The sequence below is a fragment of the Talpa europaea genome, assembly GCF_964194135.1.
Source record: "Talpa europaea genome assembly, chromosome: 8".
NCBI lineage: Eukaryota > Metazoa > Chordata > Mammalia > Eulipotyphla > Talpidae > Talpa > Talpa europaea.
In genome coordinates, this window is record NC_140075.1 from 101,878,860 (window position 1) to 101,906,042 (window position 27,183).

At 36.6% G+C, this 27,183-nt stretch overlaps 1 protein-coding gene across 1 annotated transcript; it reads right to left on the minus strand.

The window, feature by feature from the left end:
* Positions 1-1,002: 1,002 nt before the first annotated feature.
* SPATA7 (spermatogenesis associated 7) lies at positions 1,003-25,930 on the minus strand (the record flags this gene model as incomplete). The annotated part of the gene is made up of 12 exons (XM_084239952.1): positions 1,003-1,584; positions 1,831-1,888; positions 3,946-4,023; positions 5,334-5,387; positions 6,735-6,844; positions 7,826-7,892; positions 9,193-9,665; positions 15,873-16,006; positions 17,545-17,592; positions 18,587-18,682; positions 20,514-20,588; positions 25,912-25,930. The coding sequence occupies 12 exons, from the start codon at positions 25,928-25,930 to the stop codon at positions 1,003-1,005; spliced, it is 1,794 nt and encodes a 597-aa protein (XP_084096078.1).
* Between the last annotated feature and the right edge of the window lie 1,253 nt (positions 25,931-27,183).

Here is a 27,183-nt window from a genome sequence, read left to right on the forward strand (position 1 = left end):
CCTGCTGGCACTACAGCTACATCCTTCACGAAGAGGGGGAGTATAAAGAAAAGAGGAAACTGTCCTGTTCTCCCCCTAACCTCGTCGAGTTAAACCTCCCCTCCTGCTCAAGACTTCCCCTCCATGAGCAAATACCTTCATGCAAAGAGACAAAGACCTGGAGGATCCTACCTCTTAAGAAGCCTGGGCTCTGATGGTGGAAAGTGGGTAAGTAAACACTATGGTTCACACTGTTGACAGGCTCCTAGATCCCAGAGCAGGTGAGAGGAGAGTTGGGGCAATCACTTATGGTTTCGCAGTGTTACATTCCATGTGGCTGTCTGAAAGCTGAAGCGGAGAGCAGGGGGAAATGATATTCCAAGCAGATAGGAAGTGCAAAGGTAAGAGAGAGGGCCTCTGTTTAGGGAACAGGCAATCAGATGTGATGGACACTTACGGTGTTAGGGAGAGGCGGGTGAGAGATGAGCTGGGAAAGAAAACATGGCTTTCTGAAAACTGCAAAGGGTCTTGTACTTCATCTAGTCAGCAAGAGGATACTCTTAAAGCTTTTCCTTTTAAGGGAGTGACATGGTCTTTCTTAAAGGCAGCCTGTAGTTAATTCTCATACAAACCTATTTGATTCTTACAGCCCTGAAATAAAGGTTCAGAAATTCCCCCCATTCAGCAAGTGAGAAAGCCCTCAGATTTACAGGTACAAGGAAAGGAATTTTGCCAAAACCCGCAAAGAATTTGGAAGGAGATTGTTTCCCAGTGAAGCCGTGATCAACATCTGGACTGTGTGGGGCCTGGGAGATCGGAGCAGAGGCCCCAACTAAGTACCCTTAGGCTCTTGACCCACAGACACTATGGGACAAATAACACATGTGTGTTGTTTTAAGCAGCTAGTTATGGCAATTTATTATACAGCATAGAAAAGGAGAACATAAATCTTAATATAAAAAAGAGAAAAAGAGGAAAAATAAAATTGAATTACTGGCCATTTGGGATATTTATTAATGAAGGTCAAACATCCACAGGGCAGTCCTCAATGCTCATTTCTGTGATTTTAAGAGTTGGTTGTTCCATGTCATGATTACCATCACCACCGACAGCGCACAACTGACCAGTCTGGGCGAGGGCCGTGCTAAGACAACATAATTCATTTGCTGTCTCAACCTTTTCAGTGTCACTCTCGCCTTCAATGACATTCACATCGGTCTCTGGGTCTGTGAAGCTATCTGTTAAGTTGTCTGGACTTTTTTCATCCCAAATTGCAGGTCCATGATTTGTTTCATCATTCACCTGTTGAATTTCAACCTCATCTGAAAACTTTGATTTATAGATGGGCATGTAGAATTCATTTGGTGAAGATACCTCATTCTCTTCCTTTGGTAGAGACAATAACATATCCAACGCTTTTTTGTATTCTTGACGTTCTAGTTGAATTGCATTTTGTTCATTTTTACATTCATTTTGCTCAGAATTCCCAGCATTTTCAAAATCAAGTAAATTAAAATTATCGACATCATCCAGTTTTACTGCGTTTTCCTTGGATACGCAGCCTAAATCCAACTTTAGGATATGCAGCAGATGGCGCATTTTCCCCTAGAATAAGATGAAGACAAGAAAAAATTCATTAATTTAAGCGTATCAAAGTGAACTGCTGCTCCCCAGCCTCCCCCACCCTGGTAGTGCCCCTAATCTCAGGATGAATCATATTCTCCACCCCTACACACATAAATGCAAGGGAAAAAGCAGGCTTTTTAAAAGCATTGTTTAAGAGTGTGAAATAACTTTAACATTTTTTTCTATATTAGAATGTTTCTGAGGCTATTCTAAGGAAAGACAAACCTCCTCCAAATGATGTTTATTTTGTTTTATATGTCGCTCAAACAGTTGTTCTAAAAACCTACAAATGATAAATAAAAATGTTAATATCTCAAAATCACAAAACCACCTAAATATAAAACAACAATGCAATAACTAAACTACTAAAGATTGGAAAATAATTTTAGATTACACTTTTTCTTTCCAGATCAAAAAACTAGTCCTCTGTTCTGATTTGGAAGCTAACATGGTTTCTACTATGTTTTCTACTATGTTTTTAATGTTTCTGAAAGATTGTGTTAAATTTCTGTGAATACTTCATGTGAGGTTCCAAAAGTCCCTCCCTACACACACACACACACACACACACACACACACACACACCAAGTCTATCTCCCCCTCTTTTTCACTGCCTAAACCAAGCCCTAAATCCTTTTACAGTTATGTTAAATAGTCCATATAATAACCACTAAGTGCTAAGCATTTGTGCTAGACACAAAGTCACTGTCCTTCTAATCATGGCCGGTATTAGGAGAGAAAGGTATTTAAAAACCATTTTAAAGATGAGAAAACTATATCTCTAAGATGATGATTTTCCCTCCCTTAAGGTCATAAACCATTAAAACAATTTAACCCACATGTATCTGATTCCAGATAATTTAATCTTTCAGTTACAACATGCTTAAATTGCTGTCACATGAATGTATCGATTTTCTTGATAAACAACTCATTCCCCTTTTTACCATTCATTATCAATGAAACTATGAGTCAAATTCAGATTTACTAGTTCTGAATTATTTAACAATTTTTAAAAAGCCTAAAATCCATATTCTAATTTTACAGCTACTATTGATGTCTTGGAATATTCATTTCAGGCATTTTTTCAATGCAAATATATTTCTTTGTGAAAACCAAATCCAAAAATACACTGCTTTGGTACCTATTATTTTTTCTATTTTGGGGGTACCTATTATTAAATCAATTATATATTATGAATATCTTTCTGTATCAATGAATTTGCTTGTACTTTTAAAATCTCTGAACAGAACTTCCTCATAAATATTCCACAATTTATTAAACTAAACAAAATCATCCAACATGTTGGATGATTCCATTTTTTTGTGCTATAATAATCAGTCTTTTAATCTAAAGCATAAGTACATGTTTTCTGCAAATTTTTTTCTGATCTTTGCTTAATTTTTGGATTTGCAATTGGGATCTTACTACTTTTGTTGTTATGGTGGTAAAAAAAAAATAACAAAATTTACCACTGCAATAATTTTTAAGCGTATAGTTCAGTAATGTTAAGTCTACTCACACTGTTGTAAGAAAGAACAATAGGATGTTTTATCCTATTACTCAAACATTTTAAACTACCTTTTTTAAGTGGAAGAGTAAATAGAATAACTGTCTAAAACTTAGGTCTTTTTTGTATATCTTTTTATACCAAATAATGAAAATGTTTAATAAAAACACTTCATAAAAAAATAGAATTCACTAGAAATGCCTGCTCTCGCCATATTATTAAAGTGGAGCGTGTACACATAGAAGTCCTATGTTCCACAACATAAGGAGCGCTCAGTGGCCAAAGAATTTTCGATAAAAGTTCAAGATGATTCAGGACCATATATTTACCTGAAGATAGGCAATACCTAAAATGGCTTTGCAACTTTCCATTTCACTCTCAGTGTATAAAACCAACTTTTAATTTGTCTTTACTTTCTGAGTAGCAGTGGTAACAAAAATGCTTGCTTTTGATCCTCACAACAGTGTCAAATAGTAAAATGGAATTACATATCTTTGCAAAAGTGTATTTTACTAAGCTATTATAACTAGAGATCTAACAGTATTTTAAATGAATAAAATTTCTACTGTTTTCGATAACTCCCCTCAAAAGATGAAGTGGCCTTACAGCATGAATTAAACATTCTTTACAATTTGCTATCAATGATAAGAATATGGTTCGCCAAGAGAAAAATAAAATCTTTTATTTCCTGGTATGAGGAAAATATTTAAAAATTTAACAAACAACTTAAAAAGAGACTGGAAATGCTAAGATAAATGTTACATTTGTTCAAATAAAAAGAGTATTCAACATGCTCTTTAACCACAATAATACAATTTAAAAAAAAATCTAACCTGTTTGAAAATAAACCAAGTTTCAAAATTTCATCTGTTATATCCTCAATGAAACTCAGATACAATAATTCTTCATCACTGTAAAGGCAAAGCAATATACAGTATAAAAATTATTGCTTAGTCTGAAAAGTATAGGAAATATAGAGTACCTAGTTAGATCCATCTCTGTGATTACAAATGTCCTTCTACCGCACACTGCTAAGAGGAATATTATAAAACAAACCTATATCTACCTTTGCAAGTTATGTAAGGCTAGATATTAAAGATGAGAAAACCCTCTCTAATAGAGTAAAATTTCACAGAGGTCCGCAATATCCATCTTTCAGTATAAATATGTAGGGATTAGACCAAACCAAACAGGAGACCAACCAAGGCAAGAGAGACTAAATGTGGTCCACTGGGGCAAGTGTCTCTGGTGAGCATCTTCAATATCCCCTGGTTCCAGACCTCATCCAGCTGCAGAGGTGTGAGCCCCTGTGCTGGGTACTTGCAAGAGGGGAAAGAGGAAAGTCATTCAGAGAAGCAGGAACTTCAACTAAGAAATTCTCTCCTGTTCCTATGACAGCACCTTGTTTAAAGGTTGGGAAATTTATTGAGCATAAAAAATTCATTTTTTTCTCAAAATGTTTAGAAAGGAGTGAAAATAAACTAACAGGGAATTATGGGTATATATAGTAGTAACTTATAATTACTTGGACACACTTCCTTATTATACTATGATATGACTACTAGCTATTATAAGGAAACTGGGCAACTATTTGATTTTAACTAGCTGAAATTAGCAAACTAATAAAAAAAGCAAATAACTACTCAATTATTAAATAAATATAGGGAGAAGTTAATAAGAAAATTAAATAGAAGATTAAAATGAATGAAAAGTTAATACTTTCAAAATGATTCATAGGCTCTAGTATTTAAGCAGCACGTCTGGGAATTAAATGAAACTCTAATAATTTTCCCTGAAAAAATACTGCTCAACTAAAACAATGTTAAAAACTAGAAGCATAATATCTGCAAAGAACTGTTAAAAACCTCCAGGAAGGTATCTGGAGCTATCAAAAATATGCATTTTTCTTAGCTATCTTCTTCTTTATTATTTTCCTTATAAAAATAAACCCAAATTACAGGTACAACTTATGAAAAAACTAGGCATTTAGGGGCAAATTTAGGGGCAAATTTAGGGGCAAATTTCCACTGGATATAAAGATGACATGATTGATAATTATTTCAGGGCGTTCTTGTCATTTTCTCAATTTCTGCATGTATTATATAATTGACCCTCAAAGTAAGAGAGATTAGTGGTCAGTCTTGACTTATTTAGTAATATTTGTGTGATTCTTAATTCTTGGCTTCCTTTAAACAAAATGAAGCAGTCAAAAAGCTCTTACTCAGAGTACACTTTTCTCCCTGTAGGAGGCTCCAAGGAATACTGACATATTGTCCTAGAAAGAAAAAAAAAAAAAAATTGAACAAAGCAAGGGCTGGGCTACAAATCATTTACTATTATGTTAGTAAATTATATGTTTCGGGATTTTTAAAGCACTTTCATGTCCATGATCTGCTCTAATCTTCAGAATAACCCTGTCAGGTATACTGGGGAGGTATTTTTCCCACTTATTAATGAGATCACTAGGGGCACAATGGCTAAGTAAGCTGCCAGGGTCACATGTTAGTTAAATAGCAAAGACAGACTTGCTTATTTACTAGTCTTCTAATAAACTCACGATCCTTTTTAAAACTATACTGTGGGACTCATGTAGCACGAATAATGACAATTCAAATAAGGTTAATATATAAATAATGCTGGAAACATAGTTTCCTATGGAAAATGTTTTTAAGCTGGTCATTATGATAAATTTTGTCATTGTTCAATGTCACTGTTCAATGGTAACATTTTGTTATGATACCATTATTTAATTCTAAACTTTTTACTCAGGTATATGCAACTATAAATTTTTTTTCAACTCTAAAATTTTATATTACTTCTTTTAGGTAGAAACTACTAGAAAAGATAAATATCCCTTTCTTTATATTAACTATAAACAGGTGCAAGAGTAGTTTACAAATCTTGAGTAATGAGTACTGAAATACCATGAAATTTCAAGACAGAGATTAGCAGAAGCCCAAAGCTCTGCCAGCTGAGCTCTCCCTGGGAAAAGGCTCTGATGGATGGTGTCGCTGGACTCGTGGCTGCTGTATAAAGGCTGAATTCTTGGCCTCTTTTAAAACTCTAGTTCTTTCTTTTCTTCTATCCATTCATCTCTCTGATAATGGAAATGGGTATGCCAGCTGAAACTACTAAATGTATCTTTTAGGCTCACACTGTCTGCTCACCTATCATTTTCTTTAGGCACAGCACTCCATGGCTACTAAACATGCTGAGCAGTTTTCTGAAAAGTGTGTTTCCACCCAACATAAATAAAGCACTAACAAATGGTGACTATGTCACATTTCAATGTCACAAACTATGAGTCCTCAAATGATAAGGTCTTCAGTACTATTTGTGTCAGGTAAATGGTCAGAGATTTGCCTTGAGGAAAATTCTTTTAAAAGAATAGTAATGGCAAATAATACAAGAGAGTGTACATTTTCCCTCTATTAATGAATTAGCAAAATGAATTCATTTAAACTTCTACTGAGTACCTACTTTGTAAAATTTCCTTAGTAAAACTAATACTGTAAAAATAGATTAGAGTAGATGTAATTAAAATTGTATTTATGTTGAGATACTGTATGTCCCTTACACAGGAAAGCAGTGCTGAGATGACTTCTGTAAGTTATTTATTTACCTTGAGGAGTGCTGAAGAGCTCCGTCTTTACCCTCACCCCATGGTAAGTTGTGCCCCTGTACAGGTAAAGGGGTCATTTTTTCTTTTTCATAGTTCATACAACTAGATACCTGAGGGTGCAATGAAGAGAACAATTATTTTGCTTCAAAAGTACATTAAGAAAGCAGAAACCAAATAGCAAATTAAAAAAAATCAAGAGGGAGTAGAGACATCCTGGAGATAAAAGTGATGGATATATTTATAACAAAGGATGTTTTACGATACATTTTCCATCCAATTAGGACGTTTTTCTTAAATTCACTTCAAGTAAGATAAAACCACTTATATTTTAATGAGATATTTTAGCTGACATTAAGAAATTGACACAAATGAACATATTGAGAAAATGAAACAAACTTGCAAGTTTTAAGTAAGCGTGAAAAAAATTTCCATAATTCTGAAATTCAAACAGGGCATATACATATCCCTGAATCTGTATTTGACAATAAACAAACCATTTTTTACAAATAATAAATATAAATTAGGAAGCAAGTTTACAATTAATACTGTCCAAATCAAAATAATCAGTTTATCTCAAAAATCAAACTTAAAGCTATAATATTTTAAAAGAAATCATTGCTAAGCATTCAATACGTAAACAGTCTGAAAAAATTTTATGGCTCAGGAAAAGTAAAAGCAAACATGAGAATGATATTATCTAGTCTCACAAAATGTACACTTTCCAGTAGACAGTCAACTCTAAAAAATATAGGTATAAAAATTTGGATAAATTTTGTATAATTTTTCTGGCTTTAAGTGATCCAAATCTGTATCTTTGAAAACAATATTGAAAAAATTCTAATAATCTACCCATCTAGCCAATGAACCGTCTAGAATAGATGCTAATTGCAAAAATTTTTCCTAGTTTGGACAGGATAACCATTCATAGAGAGCTGTAACCATTTGTAAACAGGCAAACCTATGATATACTGGCTATATCATGCAGGATATAACCAAAAGACTGTAACAGTTCAAATAGATAAAACATTCTATTAATTTAAAACAACTGTACCTCTAATGTGGAATACAAAGAGATCTTACTTTTTTATTACCTGATTTATGTTCGCTCCTGAATCTGCGAAGTTTTTAATCTCAAGTGTATCGAAATCAGATTTAAAGCTGTAATGTTTTAAAAGAAATTATTGTTAAGACTTTAAAATAAAAACATTGTGATAACAAGCTTTATTGTGTAGAAAAAAAGCCGAACATATAAGATGAAATCCATCTATTCTTATATAATGTGTAATTTTTAACCATAAAATCAGGCAATAGATATTGTTTAGATTACATACTTTTTTTCCCTTTTGCTTTTGATTAGCAACCAGATTTCAGCTGGACAGGGAAATGGAAGACATTACCTTTACAGATGGCATAAGTGTAATCAGAAAAGGATTGATGCATTTGCTTCCCTCATTTCTCCCCCACCTGACAAATTCAAAGTTTCCTTAAATCTTTGATTCAAAGTGTGCAGACTCATTTGGTTCTTTTTACCTCTCATCTGTATCCACAGAAAAGGGAACTGGTCTTAGATTATTCTATACTTTCTTTTTTTTAAAAAAAAAACTTGAGTAATTTTTTTTTTCAAGATTTATTTATTTATTTATACAAGCACTGGGTACAGTCAGAAGCACGGGAGGGTGAGAGAATTCACCAGAGCCAGAGCGGGGAGCAGAGCAGGCAGAAGGACCGAAGTACACTGCTGAGGGGAGCAGCGGGTGGCAGGAGAGGTGGGACCCTCCTCCGGTGGCCGCCGAGCGGCCGGGGATCGAACCGGCGCTGCAGAGGCTGCTGGCAGCTTCGCAACCCAGTGCTCAACCACTGCGCCACCGGGGAGGCCCTTCTATACTTTCTTAAATAACTAATACCTGGTACCAGATAAATATGTTTATATAATATAGGAAAAACAATCTCAAGTTAACTAATACTTAATACTACACAAGATTAGTTTGTTTCTTCAGTCATTTAACAAACTTTTACTGAGACCTCATTACCTAATAGGCACTGTTGTATTTGAAAACATTTCTGAGGTAAATGACCTTTAATTTTCAGATATTACCCCAATTATCTACATTAATCCTGGGCAGTTGCTACTGTACAGGGTGGGGTTGAATATCTCTAGAGAAGGGAGCAGCCAGAGAGCGGCTGTTTGCCCTCTGTCATAACCTATTGTTTTGGCATTTTTATCATAAATCACTAGACATATTGACACAAATGTTGTTTTATGACATATTTTGAGGCTTCGTAAAACTATACTTATTTAAAAATATGTACAACTTACAGTACCATGTGTGAAATTATTCTGATTGTTCCAGTAACACATGCCAAAGGAAGAGTCAGGATTTCACTCCAGGTACATGCTATAAATAGGATTACCACTGATTTCCTGCAAGATTCGCCCTTGGGTGCTGATGAGCCATACCTGCTTAGCTCCGTCTGGGTCTCGGCTTCTACTCGCTGGTCTGTAAAGTCCTTTTTCCTTTTGGCAGGTGTATAGTATCGGTACTGTGACAGGAAAGATTTTGCTTCTGTTTTTAAAGTACGTGGGGTAAATGGCAAATGTCTGTTAGAAAAGAGTTCAGAATGTTTATCCAAAAGGTCCCCGCTGGGTGTTTTTGAAATAACCAACTGAAACCGGTGGGCATTTGGGAACGTGCTCCGGGGTGCTCTGCCACATAGGGGTCCAGAACATGGTTTCCTGGGCCCGGAGATGGTGCAATCCATGCTGGACAGGAAGGAACTGGAGTTCTTCTCAGTATCATTTGTGAACACTTTATCAGGTTTAGGCAGACTTATATGTAGTTTCTCTGAAGAAGTTACCGGTGACCTTGTAAAGGACGAAAAGCCATTCACTTCTTCAATGAACACATCTTCCTCTTGCGGCTCCCCTGAAGGCTAAGAACATTTGGTCTGATCATCACTCATTACACTTACACATTCATATAAATGGGGTCTCCAGACTATACATTAAAAAGTGGTTGCCTTAGGGGTCTGCAAAATTAACTTATATGTCCCTGAAGATGTTAGCATCCCGTATGAATTTTTATTTAAGTTTTTGAATCACTAATATATAAAAGGATAATTCAAGCAGAGTAATAGTAATCATTTTCCCTTTTGAAACAAAAATGATTAACAACATATATTTCCATCTGAGGGCTTGAACTTGTGTATTGAGATCTACTGGTAGATCTCAGTTTGATCTGAAAGTTTCTGAACCAACTGTGAGCACCCATGGTGCCACATCTTCCCCTTCCTGTCTTGTCATTGTGACAGTTTTCACAGCCAGCAGTCATTCTGCTTTCAAAACCTTAAAGACATGAAAAGGAACTTCTCACAATGTATGGCGTCCTGAGTTAAGTAACTGACGTTTGAAATATAATGAAGAAACATTTATTCCATAGAAAGTTCACGTATGTTTCTCAGCTTCTCATGGCTAGGAGAGACTTTTCTCCATTTCCTTTTGGTTTAGCTTTGGAAGAACTATTTTTTATAGTGTAGTCAGAAAGCCTAGGACACAAATAGGATTCTATTCTTTTACAGAATAGATGCCCAAGAGGCCTCATCTGTGATTCCATCTATGATCCCAGACTTTAGGGACACCTGTATAGTGTTAGAAAACTCAGGGGTGCTTTATTAGGTAGAAGACAAGTCACAGAAACTGAGTGAAAATGCTATGATTTAGCCAATTATATCTGTCCTACAAGCTCATGGGGAGAAAAACAGGAGGAAGACACTGTCCTCGTCATTGAGTAGAATAAAAGAGGAATAATAAGAACTTCTATCACTGCTATTACTATGTGCAAGGTACTGTTGTAATTAATTCACAGGTTCCACTCATTTAATCCCCATTTAATCTTGATGGTTCAATAATTATCTCTAGTTTACAGATAAAGAAATTTGAACCCCACTGAGCCTAAATCACCATTACATCATATTATGTTTTTTATGGATAGATTTAATATTTTTATATTAATTTTTAAAAAAAATTTTACACCATTGTTCATTTTTAAATTTAAAAATGAATTTAAATGAATTTAAATTTAAATGAATTTAAATTTAAATTTAAAAATTTAAAAATGAACAATGCTTCCCCCCACCCCAAGTGTAGTCCCCAGAGTTTCTTTCCCCAAGGCACCCGTGCACCAGCACCTCAGTCCCCTGTGCTCCTCCCTCCCTCCCTCTGATCCCTCTCCCTCCTCCTCCCCTGCAGGATGTCTCTGGTTTATAATTGTCTGTTTTTGCTTTGTTGTTTTTTGTACTGTTATTATTTTTTTACACTGATGTCTTATTTGTATTTTAAAGACTCATTTGAAACTTACAGAATTTTAGATTTTTACACCACCAGAAATCTTAAATTGATTTTATCTTTTTTTCCTGGGATTCAAGAAGTCAGCTAACCTACAACATACTGATTTATCTAAGTAAGGAAATTCAGATAACTAGATATTGTTACTATCGCCTAAAATAGATCAAGTTACCTATTTTTTTTCTAAGTGCTGTCTAACCCTATCCCAAATCCATGGCACAATTACACTTATTTTGGCATTAAATTCTGAGTCACTAGAGTGCTGTTTGGTAAATGTCTTCATTACACTAACTTTTCAAAGTGCTCCCTAATTTCAAACTCCAGTTTATACAGTAGAGGAGTCTGACACCCTGGAAGTAAATCTCTAAGTATTATCTGGAAAATCCTACAGGATTATCAAATAATAACTACAGGAATTATTTACTCTTAGAGGAATTGTACAAGCAGATATATGTATAAAGCATTGGATTAATTATAAGGAAATTCTTAACTAGTAGTGCTTATTTAATAAACAAAATGAAATACCAAAGTAAGTCTTTAGAGATAGAAATATACTTTCATCTGTCTGAAATGGGCTGAAATGCTTGCTTTTATACTGACTGAAATCTTGGAATTTTTCTAATTTTTATGTCTCCTAATCTCTGCCTTGTATCCTATTTCACACTCCTTCCTGAAAATGAAGAAAACACATTGTATGAAATCAACTGTACCAATCTTTTTTTTGAGATATATAATTGTTTCTTTTAGTTATAAATAAGAAGGCTAGGATGGATATAATTTTCACAGAAAATGTACAGGACGTTGGTAAATTCACCAAGCTTAGAATAGCATATCACTAAAGACCTCTAAATCAGAAAAGGGTTCATCAATTATATGTTAAATAGAACACAAATTCTGGAGGCAATTTAGTAATTTTCATTTTCTTAATTCAATCAGATTTGCTGTAAACTGTGACTTAATTTATCCAAAGTGGTGATCACAGATAATTTAGATCCTTGTCCTGTTTTCATGTCAAGAACATCTACTGGATTTTAAAATCATAGAACAACTAAACCAATCTTTTTTTTGGGGGGAAATGTCAGAAGAAATGGTATACAACAATTTTCTAATTGTAAGATTCTAAAACAGTTGAGGAATCAATTGCAGAATAGGGTGAGTACAAGTTAGCGTTTATTAACATTTGTTTTACAAAAAGGTTTCAAATTATGTTTTATAGAAGAAACAGACTGCTCCTGGTTTCTATAAAAGCATTATACACTGCTTTTATTATTATTTTTAAATTTTCAATGTACTTTGAATGAATTGTTGCATATATTTATTAAGTTAAGTTATAGTTAAGTTATAGTTATGCATGGCCTTGTTATTTATAAAAAGACCTAGTATAATCTCAGCCTTGAGATGTTTGACAACATTCTTACATAAAATATAAAGCAACTTTTAAAATGTTATAATGCAAGTGAGAACAAGTGACTTGTCTGTGTTAAGTTACGGTACACAAAGTTATTGATAATGCCGTTGGATTTGTAATAAGACATAAGTATAATAATAATCTCAGAAAACCTCTTGCCCATTATTCCAAAGGTTAGGTACATATTATACAGTGAAACTGATTTGCATAAACTAGAATGTAATGGCAATTTGATCTACAACATCTTGGTTCTTGCTTATACAGTGCTTTTAAAAGGTGAAAATGGATCATTACCCACAAAGGCAATTAATCTTAACAGCACATAGTGTTTTGCCAGTGATGAGAGTGACTGGTGAATATAACTGTGAGTTGTGGGTACAGAGTTCACACTGAAAAGGCCTAGGAGGGTCCTGAGTGACAACGCATGAGCCACAATGTGAGAGAGTCACCTGAGAACACAGGCAATTGAAAGAAAACATGGATATATGATCTCATGTATCCAGCTAAATTGTTCAAAGGCTAAAGTTAGCATTTTCTTTTTAATTGAAGCAACCCTTTCAGTAAATGCAGTTTATAATTCTAGCAGATGTCTGTTAACCATACAACCCAACCAATTACCAAAATATTATGCTCAAAATAAAAATTTTAATTTAGATGAATCTAAATATTTATATCAAGGCTTATCAAAAGTATAGGCAAATTGCAAGTTTTTGTGAATTCTAAATGAGCAAATATATATATATGTAAACAAAAAAAACTACTTCTAGAGGCAAAAAATCGTAAGTTACTGTCTGTAGCTAAGAAAAAATGAATAGAAAACATGCTTACAGACCTATTTACATATTTTATTTTCAACAAACCCCATTATTAGGTCAAAATACAATTATTAATTTATATTCAAAATGCTGGTAACAGAAAATATTTTAAATTATCACTTAAAAAAGCACAATCACTAAAAATGACAATACACAAGTAAGCCTAATATGGATGAACATATTCCCAGGTGGCAAAGTGCAGTATAGAGAACAGCAAATATAGCAAATGTAGCAGTTCTGTTCCTTGTATCTAGTCAACAGCCCTGGGGTTCTTAAACACACTTAGTTTCCCCAATGATGCCTAAATCTATATTCAGCCAACACCACTGTCCTGATATAGATGCTTACATCCAACTATATTGAGTGACGGTATCTCAAATCAAGCATATTCAAACAAGTAAACTCATACCTTACATTATCCACCCCATCCAAAGTAAAACTACACCTTGTCCTGTTATTTCAGTGAGTGACGTATTATCATTCTCCTAGTTTCCCCAAGCCAGAAACCTGGGAGCTTCTTTTACTCCTGCCTCTTGCTTATCACAACGCTGAATCAGTGAGCAAGTCCTGAGGATTCTACTTTCTAAATACATCTTAGATGTACTCCTGTAGTGAAAGTTTTAGAACTATCTTAGATCAGGTCTTCATCATTTCTTCCCTAGACTGCTGTAACTGCCTTGTAAATTCATCTGTCCTTTGCTGCTGCCAGTGTTGGCTTGGTAAAGTGGCAACATGACATAACTTCCCAATTGAACACTAATCTATGCCTTCCCCATATTCTCAAGGAAAAAAATACCAGATTCAATATTATAGCTCCAATGCCTTAGTCCTTCCTGTTAACTATTGACTGTCACACTTTTTCCCAAAGATTTATTTTATTTATGCATAAAAGAACTGGGGTATAAGCCAGAGGTGCAGGGGGTAAGAGGATTCACCAGAGACAGAGTGGGGAGGAGAAAAGGAGGCTCTACCGAAATACACTGCTGAGGGGAGCAGTGGGTGAGACCGGAGAGGTCTGCTGAACTCAGTTATGTGGGTCAGCTCCCTGGCTGGGGACTGAACTCAAGCTGCAGTGGCTGGCAAAAGCTTGATAGCACTGAGACTTAAACCCTGCGCCAACAGGGAGGCCCCTGATTGTCACACTCTTATATGCACTGAAAAGAGCTTGAGTTGAAATAAGGCACATGGTACCTGGTAAGGAGAGCAGTGAAACTGATTTTCACCAAACAGCAGGTGGTTTTTTTTTTTTTTTTTAAACCATATCACAAATGCCACAGGAGAGAAAACAAAACTCAGGGACTGACCTGTACAGTCTAGAAGACCATGCACTTGAATCTGGGATCCTTTCAATGACTATAGTAGGTGACTTGCAAGGAAACTTGGCTATCTTGAATGTGGTAGTGAGTAGAAAGGAATGCTAGTCTTTGAGAATCTGAAGTTATATATAGCCCCCCACACAAGCTTATAGCCTATATTCACACTATCCAGATGGTCCACAAAATCCTTAAACCAGGACAAATGACTTGCTTTTTTACTATTACATAAACTGTAGGGAAATAAAACGGTGGGGAAAGGATAAGCAATAGATTAAGAGAAACATCAATTTATTTAGATCCCAGCTCTAATTAATGAAAAAAAACTATGAGAAAATGGGGCAATTGGAACATTGGACATTTGATGATATTAAAGAATAATTAACTTTAAGACAAAATAGTGGTATTGTATCTTTTAGCTATATACAGAAATATTTATGAAAAAATTGTATGATTTCTGGGATTTGCATCAAAATAATCTGGGAGTAAGGATATAGATAAGACTGGCCACATGGGCCTCCCTGGTGGCACAGGGGTTAAAGACAGCACTATCACAATACTGCCAGCCACTACAGCATGAGTTCGATCCCCAGCTAGGGAGCTAACCCACTCGGCACAGCAGACCTCTCCTGTCTCGCCCGCTGCTCCCCTCAGCAGTGTATTTCAGTACATCTACCTATTCTACTCCCCACTCTGTCTCTGATGAATCCTCTCACCCCCCACACCTCTGGCTTATACCCCAGTTCTTATATGCATAAATAAATAAATCTTTAAAAAAAAGAGACTGGCCACAGTTGACTATTGTTCACCTGGGAGATGTTAACCAAAATACTCTATGTAGATGCTAAAATTTTCAAAAGTAAAAAGTAAAAAAAAAAAAAAAATCACACCAAATAAAACACACAGACCTCCAATTTTAGCTGAGAAATGGAGAGAGACAGAAAAGTGCAGCCCTTACCACTACAACAAGGAAAAAACTGGACAAACAGATTCAGCAAATCTGGCCCACTATCTTTGTTGATAAGGTCTTAATGGAACACAGCTATGCCCAATCATTTATATATGGTCTGTGGCTGCTTTCCAGAGGTACAACAGTATGACAGAGACTGTGTGGCCTTGAAAGCCTTAAATATTTACTATCTGGCTCTTTACAAGAAAAGTTTACTGACTCTGACCTAAAGTAAATATGTTACCAAGAAAAGGTGCACCATTAAGTAACTTAGAAAAATTTGTTTTTAACACATATAAATACTGTCTTACCTTTTGAAAAGTGGTAAATAATGACTTGGAATTATTTTTAGAATTGGTTTGCACTGCAGTTTTAGTTAATTTCAACTCCTTTTCACATCGTGCTAGTTCCTTTTTCAGTTTCTCTCTTCGTTGTTGGTCTGCATCTGATGGGGAAAACAAATTTTTAAAATACGGAACAATATTAAAAAATTAATTTTTGTCTTTTCTTGCTAAAAATGTTTATTCATATATAAATACAATCCATATACTTTCCTACAGAAAGAGAAGATAATAAATATTTAATTTATAGAAACTTTAAATGAATGCACAATCTAAAGAGCACAGATATGATGTGACAAACTGACTATGCCCAAGGGTTCAAGAAAGCAATTCTGAACAGATATTCACAGGCATGAGAGTGAGAGCGGCTTGACAATGTTGTCTTGACTGTGCTCACCACAGATTTTGTTCCCAGTGAAATACTGTTGTTAATATCAGCAGATGTTTTAAAAATTTAAATTTTTATGACTTAAAAAATGACATTACAATTTAAATACTTTTTTTTTTTCATTCAGGACAAGTGATTCTATTTCTCTTAACTGGTGTTCATTTGAAAACACAGTGTGTGGTTTCACACATTATATGCTTTAAGTTGGGTACCTAGTTGCTATCAAAGACTTGTATGGAGATTGCAAATGGAGAAATGAAAGCTAGTCACATTTCAGAGTTAAACAGAAGTTTGACCATAAGTAAAATAACCACTTTCATGTAAAATAAAAATTTAGCATACTTTTTTTATTGGGATCTATCCCGATTTGGTGAACACAAAAATTTCAATGGGAGGATGTAGAGAAATTGAATCCTCATATATGGTTGGTGGGAATGTTAAATGATGCAGCTGTTAGAAAAAACAGTATTGCAGTTTCTCAATAAATTAAAAATATAATTACTATGTGATCCAGTAATTCCACTTCTGGGTATACAGTCACATGTAACTTCACAATGGGGATATGTTCTGAGAAAGTGTCTTTAGGTGACTCTGCCCCTCAAACATCACAGAGTGTAATTACACAAGCCTAGGAGGATCAGTTGAATATCTAGAGACTATATACCTTGTCTCTATGGTATAACCTTTTGGGACCACTGTGGTAATATGAGGTCCCTCAGTGACTAAAATGTGGATAAGCAACATATGAATGCATATCCAAAAGAATTGAAAACAAAGTTTCAAAGAGATATTTGTACATCGATGTCCATAGAGGATTATTCACAATAGGCAAAAGGTAGAAAACAAATTTCCAAGTGTCCATTGACTTGTGAATACATAAACAAGATATTATATATATATAAAACATTATTCAGTCTAAAAAGGAAAGAGACTCTGACACATTATAACATGGATGAAACTTGCAGACATGCTAAGTGATAAATCAGTGACAAAAGGAAAAACATGGCATGACTCCACTTTTACAAGGTACCTAGAGAATCAAATTCACAGAGATAGAAAGTAGGATGAAGAGTTTATTGTTTAATGGGCACAGAGTTTTAGTTTTGTGGGATGAAAGAGTTCTGGAAATAGATGGTGGTGATGGCTGTAACTTAATATGATTTTACTTAATTTTACATAAAAAAAGGTTAAAAGGGTAGATTTTATATTATGTGTGGTTTACCAAATTAAAAAAAAGATGTAAAAATTACTTACATTTGATGCTGGCACTCATGCTTAATGGAACGGAGCAATCTACTGCAGCTAAAAGAAAAATCAGATGTTTAATAATATCTTAATGTTTATAAATGACCACAAATATCAAATGTGGGAATCACAAAAGTTCCAGAGCTTGCAGTTCCTTGTTTTGATTTTTATTGGACCTCTAGCGACAAAAAATATAAAATCCTTGATAAAAATTATACTGATTGGAATTAACAGCTTATTAGATACTGTTGAAAGAAATACTAGTGAATTTGAAGACATAGTAATATAAACTATTCAAAATGAAACAGAGAAAGAAAGACTGGAAATAAGCATAGCACTACTGAGCTAGCCTGTTTGTACCATGCACTTAATAAACTTGTAATTAGTACTGAAATAGGCTTGGGGGGAAAAAAAAAAGCTAAATTGACTTCAGTACTACATTGCCATAGTATCTGATTGCAATACTATAATGCTATAGCAATTAAAGCAGTGCAGTACTAGTATAAAGATAAACATACAAATTAACGGAACTGAAGAGTTAAGTGTGGAAATAGACCCATGCTGTTGAAAAACAGGTAGCAGGAGGATTTGGTGTGTAAACTGTAGTTTACCTAATCCCTATTTTATAGCATGATTGTGATGGTGCTTATTGAGATATATGTTTTTTGAATATTTAAAATGAGCACATTTTATTGTATGTAAGCTGTATCTCAATAAAGCTAATGAAAAAAAGGAAAAAACATATCTAGCATCTTCTTTGTGCAAGTTCACTAGTAGATTTGAAAAAAGAAAAACAGATTATAAGCCTTATTATATTAAGATCAGTCTAACCAAAAACATTAGGGATAACACAGATAAAATGAAATAACACATTTCATACGGTTAACAAAAAAAAAAGGCACTCTGAATTTGTTTGAGTTCATTGACTACACCAAACACAAATCAAATCCACTTATACACAGTACACTCATTTTACTAAAGATTTACTCTAATTAGAAGTAAAGTTGAAGGTTTAAATTGGGTACAAACGGTTCATATTGGCACAGTTTACCTTTGGCTGAAAGGATTTTATTATAGTGAATAGCCATGTGATTCTTGACCAGGTGGAGAGTACTTAGTCTGAGAGAGGAGGAGTCAGTGCAAAAAGCTAAAAATTAAAACATAATCATTATATATACATGTAATTAACATAAATATCATCATGAGATAATGTTTATGAAGCTCATTTTTATAAAATGTTCTGAAATTCAACCATGAAGAAACTGACATAACTTTGTGATGCTGAGTATGTTGTAAGCAGAATATTGCTCTATAACTGATGAACTAAGGCTACTGGGGCTCAGAACTTTCTAAGAATAATTTTACAAGTCTGATAGTTTCGGGAACAGATTCTAGAATGTAATCTATCATTACGTTCATAAAACTATTTCTCATCCACAGCTCTCAGTCTTGTAACTGAAAATGCCATTTGTTTGATTACAAAATGTTAGCATTATTAATACTTGAATACATGGAATTCAGTAAAGCAAAAAAATTAGATACTCCAAAACACTATGCAAAGATTCAATAATAAAAAGGAAACTTCCTATTTTATATCTCAAAACAAGATCTATAAGTCAGTTTAGGACTGTCTTAAAACAAATTGTATAGAAATTCCATGACATTAAACTCCACCTCATCTAAACTGTTTAAAAAAGAATTATCAGAAATATTTAATTACTTATATGCAAGTATAAAATGTAAACATAGGCATAACTTTTCTAAACATTAGAAACCATTTTTGAGAATACATGCATGTGATTAAAACAACAATCATATAGAGAATGGAAAAAAGTCTTGCTCCTACTGTTCCCTTCCAGAAGCATACTCTGCTAATTACTTTGTGATTAATATTAGTGTATACAATAATGCAAACTTACTACTATCTACCTACCACCACTCCCTCCCACAAAAGACATTACAGTATGGGTACTATGTATGCTTTGTTCTAAGCTCCTTACATGCAAAACTGCATCTAGTCATTGTTAATAGAAGTGGAAACTGATACACAGAGAAAACTGTAAGTCAGGTCTTCAAGTTGACACCAATGATAAAGGATGCAGTTTGGATGTGAACCAAGGCAGCCTCTCATACTTAACCACTACACTCACACCAGCTCTGCACATAAAATCTTATAAAAAAAAGTCAGCAAACTACATATTGCTTTTCATGCTGCTCAATATATGCATATTTTAAATCTAGTTTAAAAGTATTCATTAAAAATAATTTTTCAAAGGTTATTCTAACTCTTTGTGCACATATACTTTATTACAAAGAAATAAGTGAGGTAACTGGAAAATGTGGTCATTCTTTCACATTTTGACGAACCAGTATCAAAGATTTTTCATATAAATAAGGGAAAAAGTTCAATTATTTTGCTTAAAACCCCATGCTTTAATATTCAAGCTATAATATATATAAAGACATTTAAATTTCACATTGAAATATTTAAAATGTGAAAACATGATAGGAAATTCACAGTGCATCGCCTTTCGTAGGTGCTAGAAGTCCAGTTGGATAGAGAGGCTTGTGTTTGCTCTGGATACAAAATGCATTTTCCAAGTGTTCTCTTTCTCTGTACAGCTTTTCCTTTTCAGCCCTGGTGTCTTTAACAACTTCCTAATTGTCATTTTCACAAGAAAGGTATGCCTGAAGCCAAGGTAATCTGCCAGCAAAGGGTAGAGCTGGGCTGGAGCTGGAGCAGAGAGGAGGCGGCCCGCAGGTCAACATTCAGGGCACAACAGTAGTTGGCAGTGATGGACTCCTAAATTCTCTAACCTCAAGAATTCCAATAATATTTCATTATAATTAATATGAATTTCAAATATTGATAAAACGGGGTAATTTTTTCATTATGTCATGTAGTTTGAAAATAAAGGAAACAGACATGTAGTCAATCTTCTAACAATCTCTTTTGCCATTTGCAGCACCTCACTTACCGTTACTTTTGGTGCTCAAGTGTCCTTTAAATAAGCATGGTGGACCATATCTGGGAAGGACAGAGGTTGCTCTAACTTTAAACAGAAAAAACATGAATTAGGATAAATGAAGCATCATCTTCACAAAGACAACAATGTCGAACATTTGAAAAATAATAAATTTATTTTTGATTTAATGAAGACTTTAAAAAAATTTATTTAGACATATTACTAACTAGCCATGATATGTCAGAGAAAAATTCTGTAGGCACAGATAAACATGATAAACACATTAGTTATTTGATATATGTTGAGTTTATTCTGTATACCCCTGGCGTACAAGATTTTTAAACGATTTTATGATACAGTAAACTGAAGATTTTTTTAAATGATTTTTTACTTATGCATACAAGAACTGGGGTCTGCAGGGGGTGAGAGGATTCAGCAGAGACAGAATGGGGAGCAGAACTACGGAAATACACTGCAGTGGGCAAGACAGGAGAGGTCTACTGTGCCATTTGGGTCAGCTCCCTGGCCGGGAATCGAACTCATGCTGCAGTGGCTGGCAATAACCTGATATTGCTGAGACTTTAACCCCTGTGCCACCAGGGAGGCCCTAGTAAACTGAAATTTTTAGTTAGTACATCTGTATTAACTATTTTGGTTAATTATAAGCTAGTCTGTCTTTAAAATTAAATTTCAGAAATTCTCTCATGAATTGAATATATTAGAAATCTTACATTACTATGTATAAAATAATACTTAAAAGTCAGTCGAACTTTATGATGAAAAGATGTGTTATGATTCATCTAGTCCAATCCATTTCCCCTCATTTGGATCCCATCTAACAGTCTATATTTCAAATCACTTGTAGTGATGGAAAATTCATCTTCCCTAAAGGTAGTATTTCATCTTTGAGACCAGATGGGCCATCAAAAATTAGATACATGCCTCATCATGAAATAATTTTTCCCTAAAAAATGACAGAGTTTTGAGGGATAACCTCCAAGGTAAAAGGCTGAGTTATGAAGTTTAGTGTAATTTAACATGCAGTATCAGAAAAGTTGATGCCCAAACAGAGATCTCTTAAGGGGGTAAAATGGCTGGTCTGCTCTCAAGCGGGTGTTATAAACTATAAAGGAGTAGGGAGGGCACAGATCTGAAGAAATGTAGATGACTGCAAACAGAAACAGTACTAAGATAGAACTAAAATCTAGGACTGGAGGGCAAAGCCTGCTAGAACAGACTATAATAGGAAAACAATTTGAGATCAGAATAGCTAAGACGTTCCTTCAGCATTACAGGGAAAAGAGCAAGAAGGAAGATTAGCTCACTAGGATAGGAGAAGTCAAGGTGATATCGCTTGAGCTGGTATGTATAGAACATCTACCCTCCTAGCAAGCTGAGCAGAGAATAAGCTGGGCCTTGGTATTCTAGCGCTGCCACACCTGGGGTAGCCTCTGCCCTGTGAGGCTGTGTGGAAGAGGGCCCTGACCTCTTAGCTGCATTTACCAGGAGTTTAGCTTCTACAATGTGAGTTGAAGGGGATGAGAAACAATGTTGGCTTGTATCTCCTGGTGAGATATCACATCCTCTGATTGGGAACTGAAGAGAGATGATTCCTTCTTGATCACATGTGCCCAGAGCTGAGCTGGGGCAGGCAAGGGGGAAGAGCAGATTCTGGTTCAATGTCACAGACTCTTGTTCTCACCAAGCTTTAGTAGACTTCCTCAAGTAATGGTTCATCATTTGTTGCATGTTATTATGACCATTTCTGAAGACTTTAAATGGTTTTGTGTGTTTAAAAAAAAATTTCACATTAGCCTTCTTTTCCTGAGGAGGGGGTCTACTGAACACCTCATGTTGCTATTCCCAAAGTGAAGATGTTTACTCTTAAGCAGAAAAGTTGTGTTATCGTAAGGAAGTTCAAATGTGCGTAGCAGGGTGTAGGGTAAGTGATGGTCAGGCTTGTGTGCCAGTGGCCTCTGTGGCTATCACCTGCGGCCTTGAATGCAGGGGGCACTTAGGAACATGGGCTCGGGGCACGCATGCCTGATGGTGGACCCCTGGAGTATGCTGTGGGCATGTGTAAGTGGGCACACCTGAGCCTGGAGGCTGAGGCTCTAAAGGCGGCGTCACACACAGGATGGCAGAGGCAGAATGGCTACAAGAGGAAGACCATGAGAGAATGCCAGAGAAAGCCCAAAAAGAATGAGTAAAGATCCAGCAGGGAACTGGGAAGCTGGTGAGCCTGCTCTCCTTTCCCCCGCCCTGCTCCTGATTGTCCCACTACACAGGGACATATTGAAATTGAGTAACCGATGTGGCAGACTGTGCCATCTATCAAATTATTGCCTAGTTCCATATTCACCCTTCAATACATGGTCTGCAGTAATAAAAATTACTTTGAGCAGTTCTTTATTAGTAGAGGGCACTGGAAGAACACGGTAGGGGGAAAGGAGCTCTCCTATTGTTTCTGACACCTTATAACATGGTGGGTCACCATTGTGCATCTAAGGATATATGGTAGTACTTTACCCCCAGCCACAAAACCCAGGATTGTACAGTCAGTCCCTTGGGGAGTGACCAGAGGCAAAGAAACAGTGCAGGCAGAAGGCCTGGAGTACCTAGTATCACCAAGGCGGTGGCAGTAGGAGATCACAAGGCTGGGCAGTGGCTCCTCCCTCTCTGTAGTGCTCCCCACCCCCTCTGAACATACATGGCTTCTGGCCACTGGCTGTGGCTGGTCTGCACTCCAGGGAGCAGATTTTTGTTCGCCAAGTGAACTTCAGATCACCTGTGGATTGGGCACCACTGAACTTCTCGGCCATCTATTGGGACACAGCTATATGTTCTCCAATGAGGTCTGAACTCCAGTCTCTGGAAGGAAGCCCCCTTCCAAATTTGCCCTTCCTTGGCACTTGGGTATCATATTGATTTCTTATATCTTACAGCTACACTTTTATGATAGTTTAACGGTTCTTTAAACTTCTTTTGTTTGAATCACTATGTGGTTTCTATTGCCTGATTGGACCTAGGCAGATATAAAGCAGCATGTAAAAGTAGCTTCAGGGCAACTGCCAGGAAAAAAAAAAAAAAAAACAAACCATCATCCTCCAACTATTCGATAGATTAGGACTGAAATCTTGTCCATGAGATTGGAAGTCTTCCTAGGGTCATAAATTTCTTCCATTTGTGATCTTACTAAGATAGCTAGAAGGAACTTCAGTGAGGAAAAGTGAAGCTTGTTTCTTGGAACTGGGAAATACCAGCAGTCTGGGAATCTGATACCACTGATCAGTATCTCCACTGGAGCAATAGATTAAATTTTTTTTTTCAAGTTACTTTCAGTTTTCTACACTGTACGTTTTCTCACTCTCCCAAAGGTCATTGACAGTAGAGTGGAGGGCAGTTACTCTCCATCTTTTCCACCCTCTCCCACTTGAGAAGCTGGAGAGGCTTCATAGATTTTCTAGCCCAAGTCCACCATTTTACAGATTACTACATCCTGGGGAGATAAAGTGATTTACTGAAGTTTTCCCAGTGACAAGAAAATAAGGATTATAAATGAGATTTACTGTTTTTTATGTTGGTGCTCTTTCTACTTCACTATCACACCAAAGGTTTGCCATATAAAAAGAATGTCTAAAAATGTGATTATAGTACAAGAATGACAAGAAAAAATATATTTTTTTACTTTAGGTGTCAGTATTTTGTGTTCTGAAATCATCAAAGTTAACTTAAAATCTAATTTTAAAAATGCAATTATTTTCAATTATAATCAAGTATTTTAGTTTGGGCTAAAGTTATTTACAGTTTCCTATTAATAATTATAGTGCATGATAACTGACAAATCCAGATATTTGTTGAATACTACATTTATTTAAAAAATTCAAGATCAGCAACAATGATACTAATATTCTAAAAATGAAGCGAATTAAATTGGCTAAGTCATAAAAATGAAACCATTTTTACATTTTGACATGAGCATAGTTTTAAAAGTAATCCAATAAACATACTGAGTACTTTCAGAGACAATTATACTCTAAATTTTAAATTTATCTGTCCCCAGGTCCTCATCTCTACCATGGGATAGTAAAAACAAATGGCTCTAAGGTTTCATATTTCTCACCTGGATTCAAAGGCTGTTCTGCCATTTACTGTCACCTTGACCAGAAATTTATGATTTCTTATTCACTGTGAAATAAGGATAATACCTAATAATATGATTTGGTGGATTAAATATTGAAATAACATGGGATTAGTGTTTGGTACAAAGCAACAGCTTAATGTTAGTTTATGTAGTAAAATTCCTGAAAACCATAAATGCATGTTGGTTTTTCTGGAACTCTGGTTGATAAAAGTGTCAGAATATACAGTTTGCTGATCAATGAATAGTTATCTCCTACATTCAGAACAGCACTATTTTAATCAATGATTACATAATAAAGGCATACTCACATTCAAAGCAAGACTTATTGCAAATACACTGTCTAGCAACTTGGTTTAAAGATACTTTTAAAAATAGATAAGAACACCGAATTGGCATGGGACGGTCTTGAGACTGACTTACTTAACTTGAGAAAAAAAAAAATACTACTTGCTCAGAAATCATGAAGATGCCGATTATTTGAACTGGGACCACTGGTAGAGACTGATGGCTATGAATGGTCCCAATTGTGCCAACCTGATGTCCACTTGACCCAGCAGCTCAGTCAAGGGCAGGTGTGCAAAGTGATTACAGATTAGTCCTTGGCTACTAAAACTGTAGCCAGCAACACTGCACCATTTGGAAAGTTTACTAGAAATGCAAAATCTCAGCTCCCCACCAGACCTACTGAATCAAAACCTGCACTTTCGGTTCCTGTTCTCGGTACAGAATCCCTGGGTCACTCAACAGTTTTAAGTACGGAAGGGAAGATTTCCCATTTACTGAGTACTGACAACGTGGCAGGGGCTTTATATGTGTCATCTGCATTTAATCCTCAAGAACTCCATGACATGAGTGTTTTAACCCCACTTTCAAGAGATGAGAAAACAAGGGTCACCTCTGTGGAGGTGGGCATCAGGGCTTGATTTTGGACCCGGGGAGATGCGACTCCCACGCCCAAATCGGGCTGCTCGGCCTCAGAAGTATGGAGGCCATAAACACAAACGCCCCCTGACCGGGCGCTCCGGGGACAGGGCCTCCCGAAGTTAGGGCCACAAAGTCAGCGCAAGAAGTGGACCCAGATCCTGGGCGAGCGGGCCAGCTCCGGAGTGCCGTTTCGGACAACACCTGGGTCCACCCAGCGACTAAGCAGGTGACCGCGGGGGCCAGGGGCGCCCCGGGCCGGAGCAGCCTGGAGCCCGACCCCGACTCCAGGCCCGAGCGCGGGCCGGCGCGAGGCGGCGGTCGCCCGCGGGAGCTGGCCTTTACCTCTCCGGCTGCCATCCATGCTTCGATCCTCCCTCAGCCGCGCGGGGAGACGCTGGGTCCCCCTCGGTCCTTCCCGGGGCCGGACCAGCCCCCTGCAGCAGAGGATTGGCGAGGGAGCCGGCTGGGGGCGGCGGCGGCGGAGCACTGTCGCTAGGCTGGTTGCTAAGGGCCGGGCCGCCGCGGCGGGATTGTGACGTCACGGCGCAGGGACGTGCGCGCCCGCAGCCCCGCCCCCGAGGCGCCCGCAGAGCTGGGCGCGCAGGTGACGCGGAGGCTGCGGCGCGGCCAGAGCCCCGAGGCGCTGGTCTGTTGCTCTGGGACCCTGCCAGCCCCTGCAGGCCCTGTCCCTGCGGGGGAGCGGGGAGAGAAGGGGGCTCACCTGGCATCCAAGGCCCCGGGGCTCGGGAAAAAAGTCAAAGGCAAATAAATGTTGGTTGAGGTCCGGGTAACATTTAACTGGTTTCAAATAATCACATTTTAGAGCAGTTCTTAAACATTTGGATTAGTGAAAATCCCGGGGATGAAAAACATCCACGGATTCATGTGTATATGTTTTACGTATTTACATCTTAATTCTCAACTTTAGTTACCAATTTGCGTTTTCCTTTTTGCTCGCTGAGAGTTCTGTCCTCTTCCCCAAGTCACTATCCTAAATCTCCAATCTGTTTTCCTTTATGATGGAAATGAGTTGCAACAAGAACAAGGAATTGATTTTTCTGTGTCTTTCTGCAATTTAATTTTGAAGCAGATTCCTTGGAATCCTTGGAAATAAGATCAGAATACAGCAGGGAGCGTGCTGTAATGTGCTTCTCGTCAGTACACTACTGACATGTAGGCTGGATGCAGGGCATGATTCCTGTGCATTGCAGAATGTTTTGTAGCACCTCGGGTTCTACCTCCTAGATGCCAGTAGCAATCCAACCACCTTATTCCGGTTATGACAATAAAAAATATCTCCAGACATTGCCAAATTGCGGAGGGGGAGGGAAGGAAGCAAAATTACAACGCCTCCCCCTAAGAATCTTGCTGTAATGGAAAAAGCGGTTGGAGCCAGATATGTGGAACTTAATTGTGTATTTTCTGCTACTTGCCAGCTTCATCTTGAACTAAGTTTAAAAAATTTTTTAAATGTGAAAGAGGTTACTGACTTTGTAGTTGCAAGGATTTATATACACAGCCTGGCAAATAAAATAAAATTCAACTTAGGATCAGTCTTCCTCCAGATATTTAGACAAGTTTTTCCCCCAGGATGTGAAGAACAGGGTTTTTTCA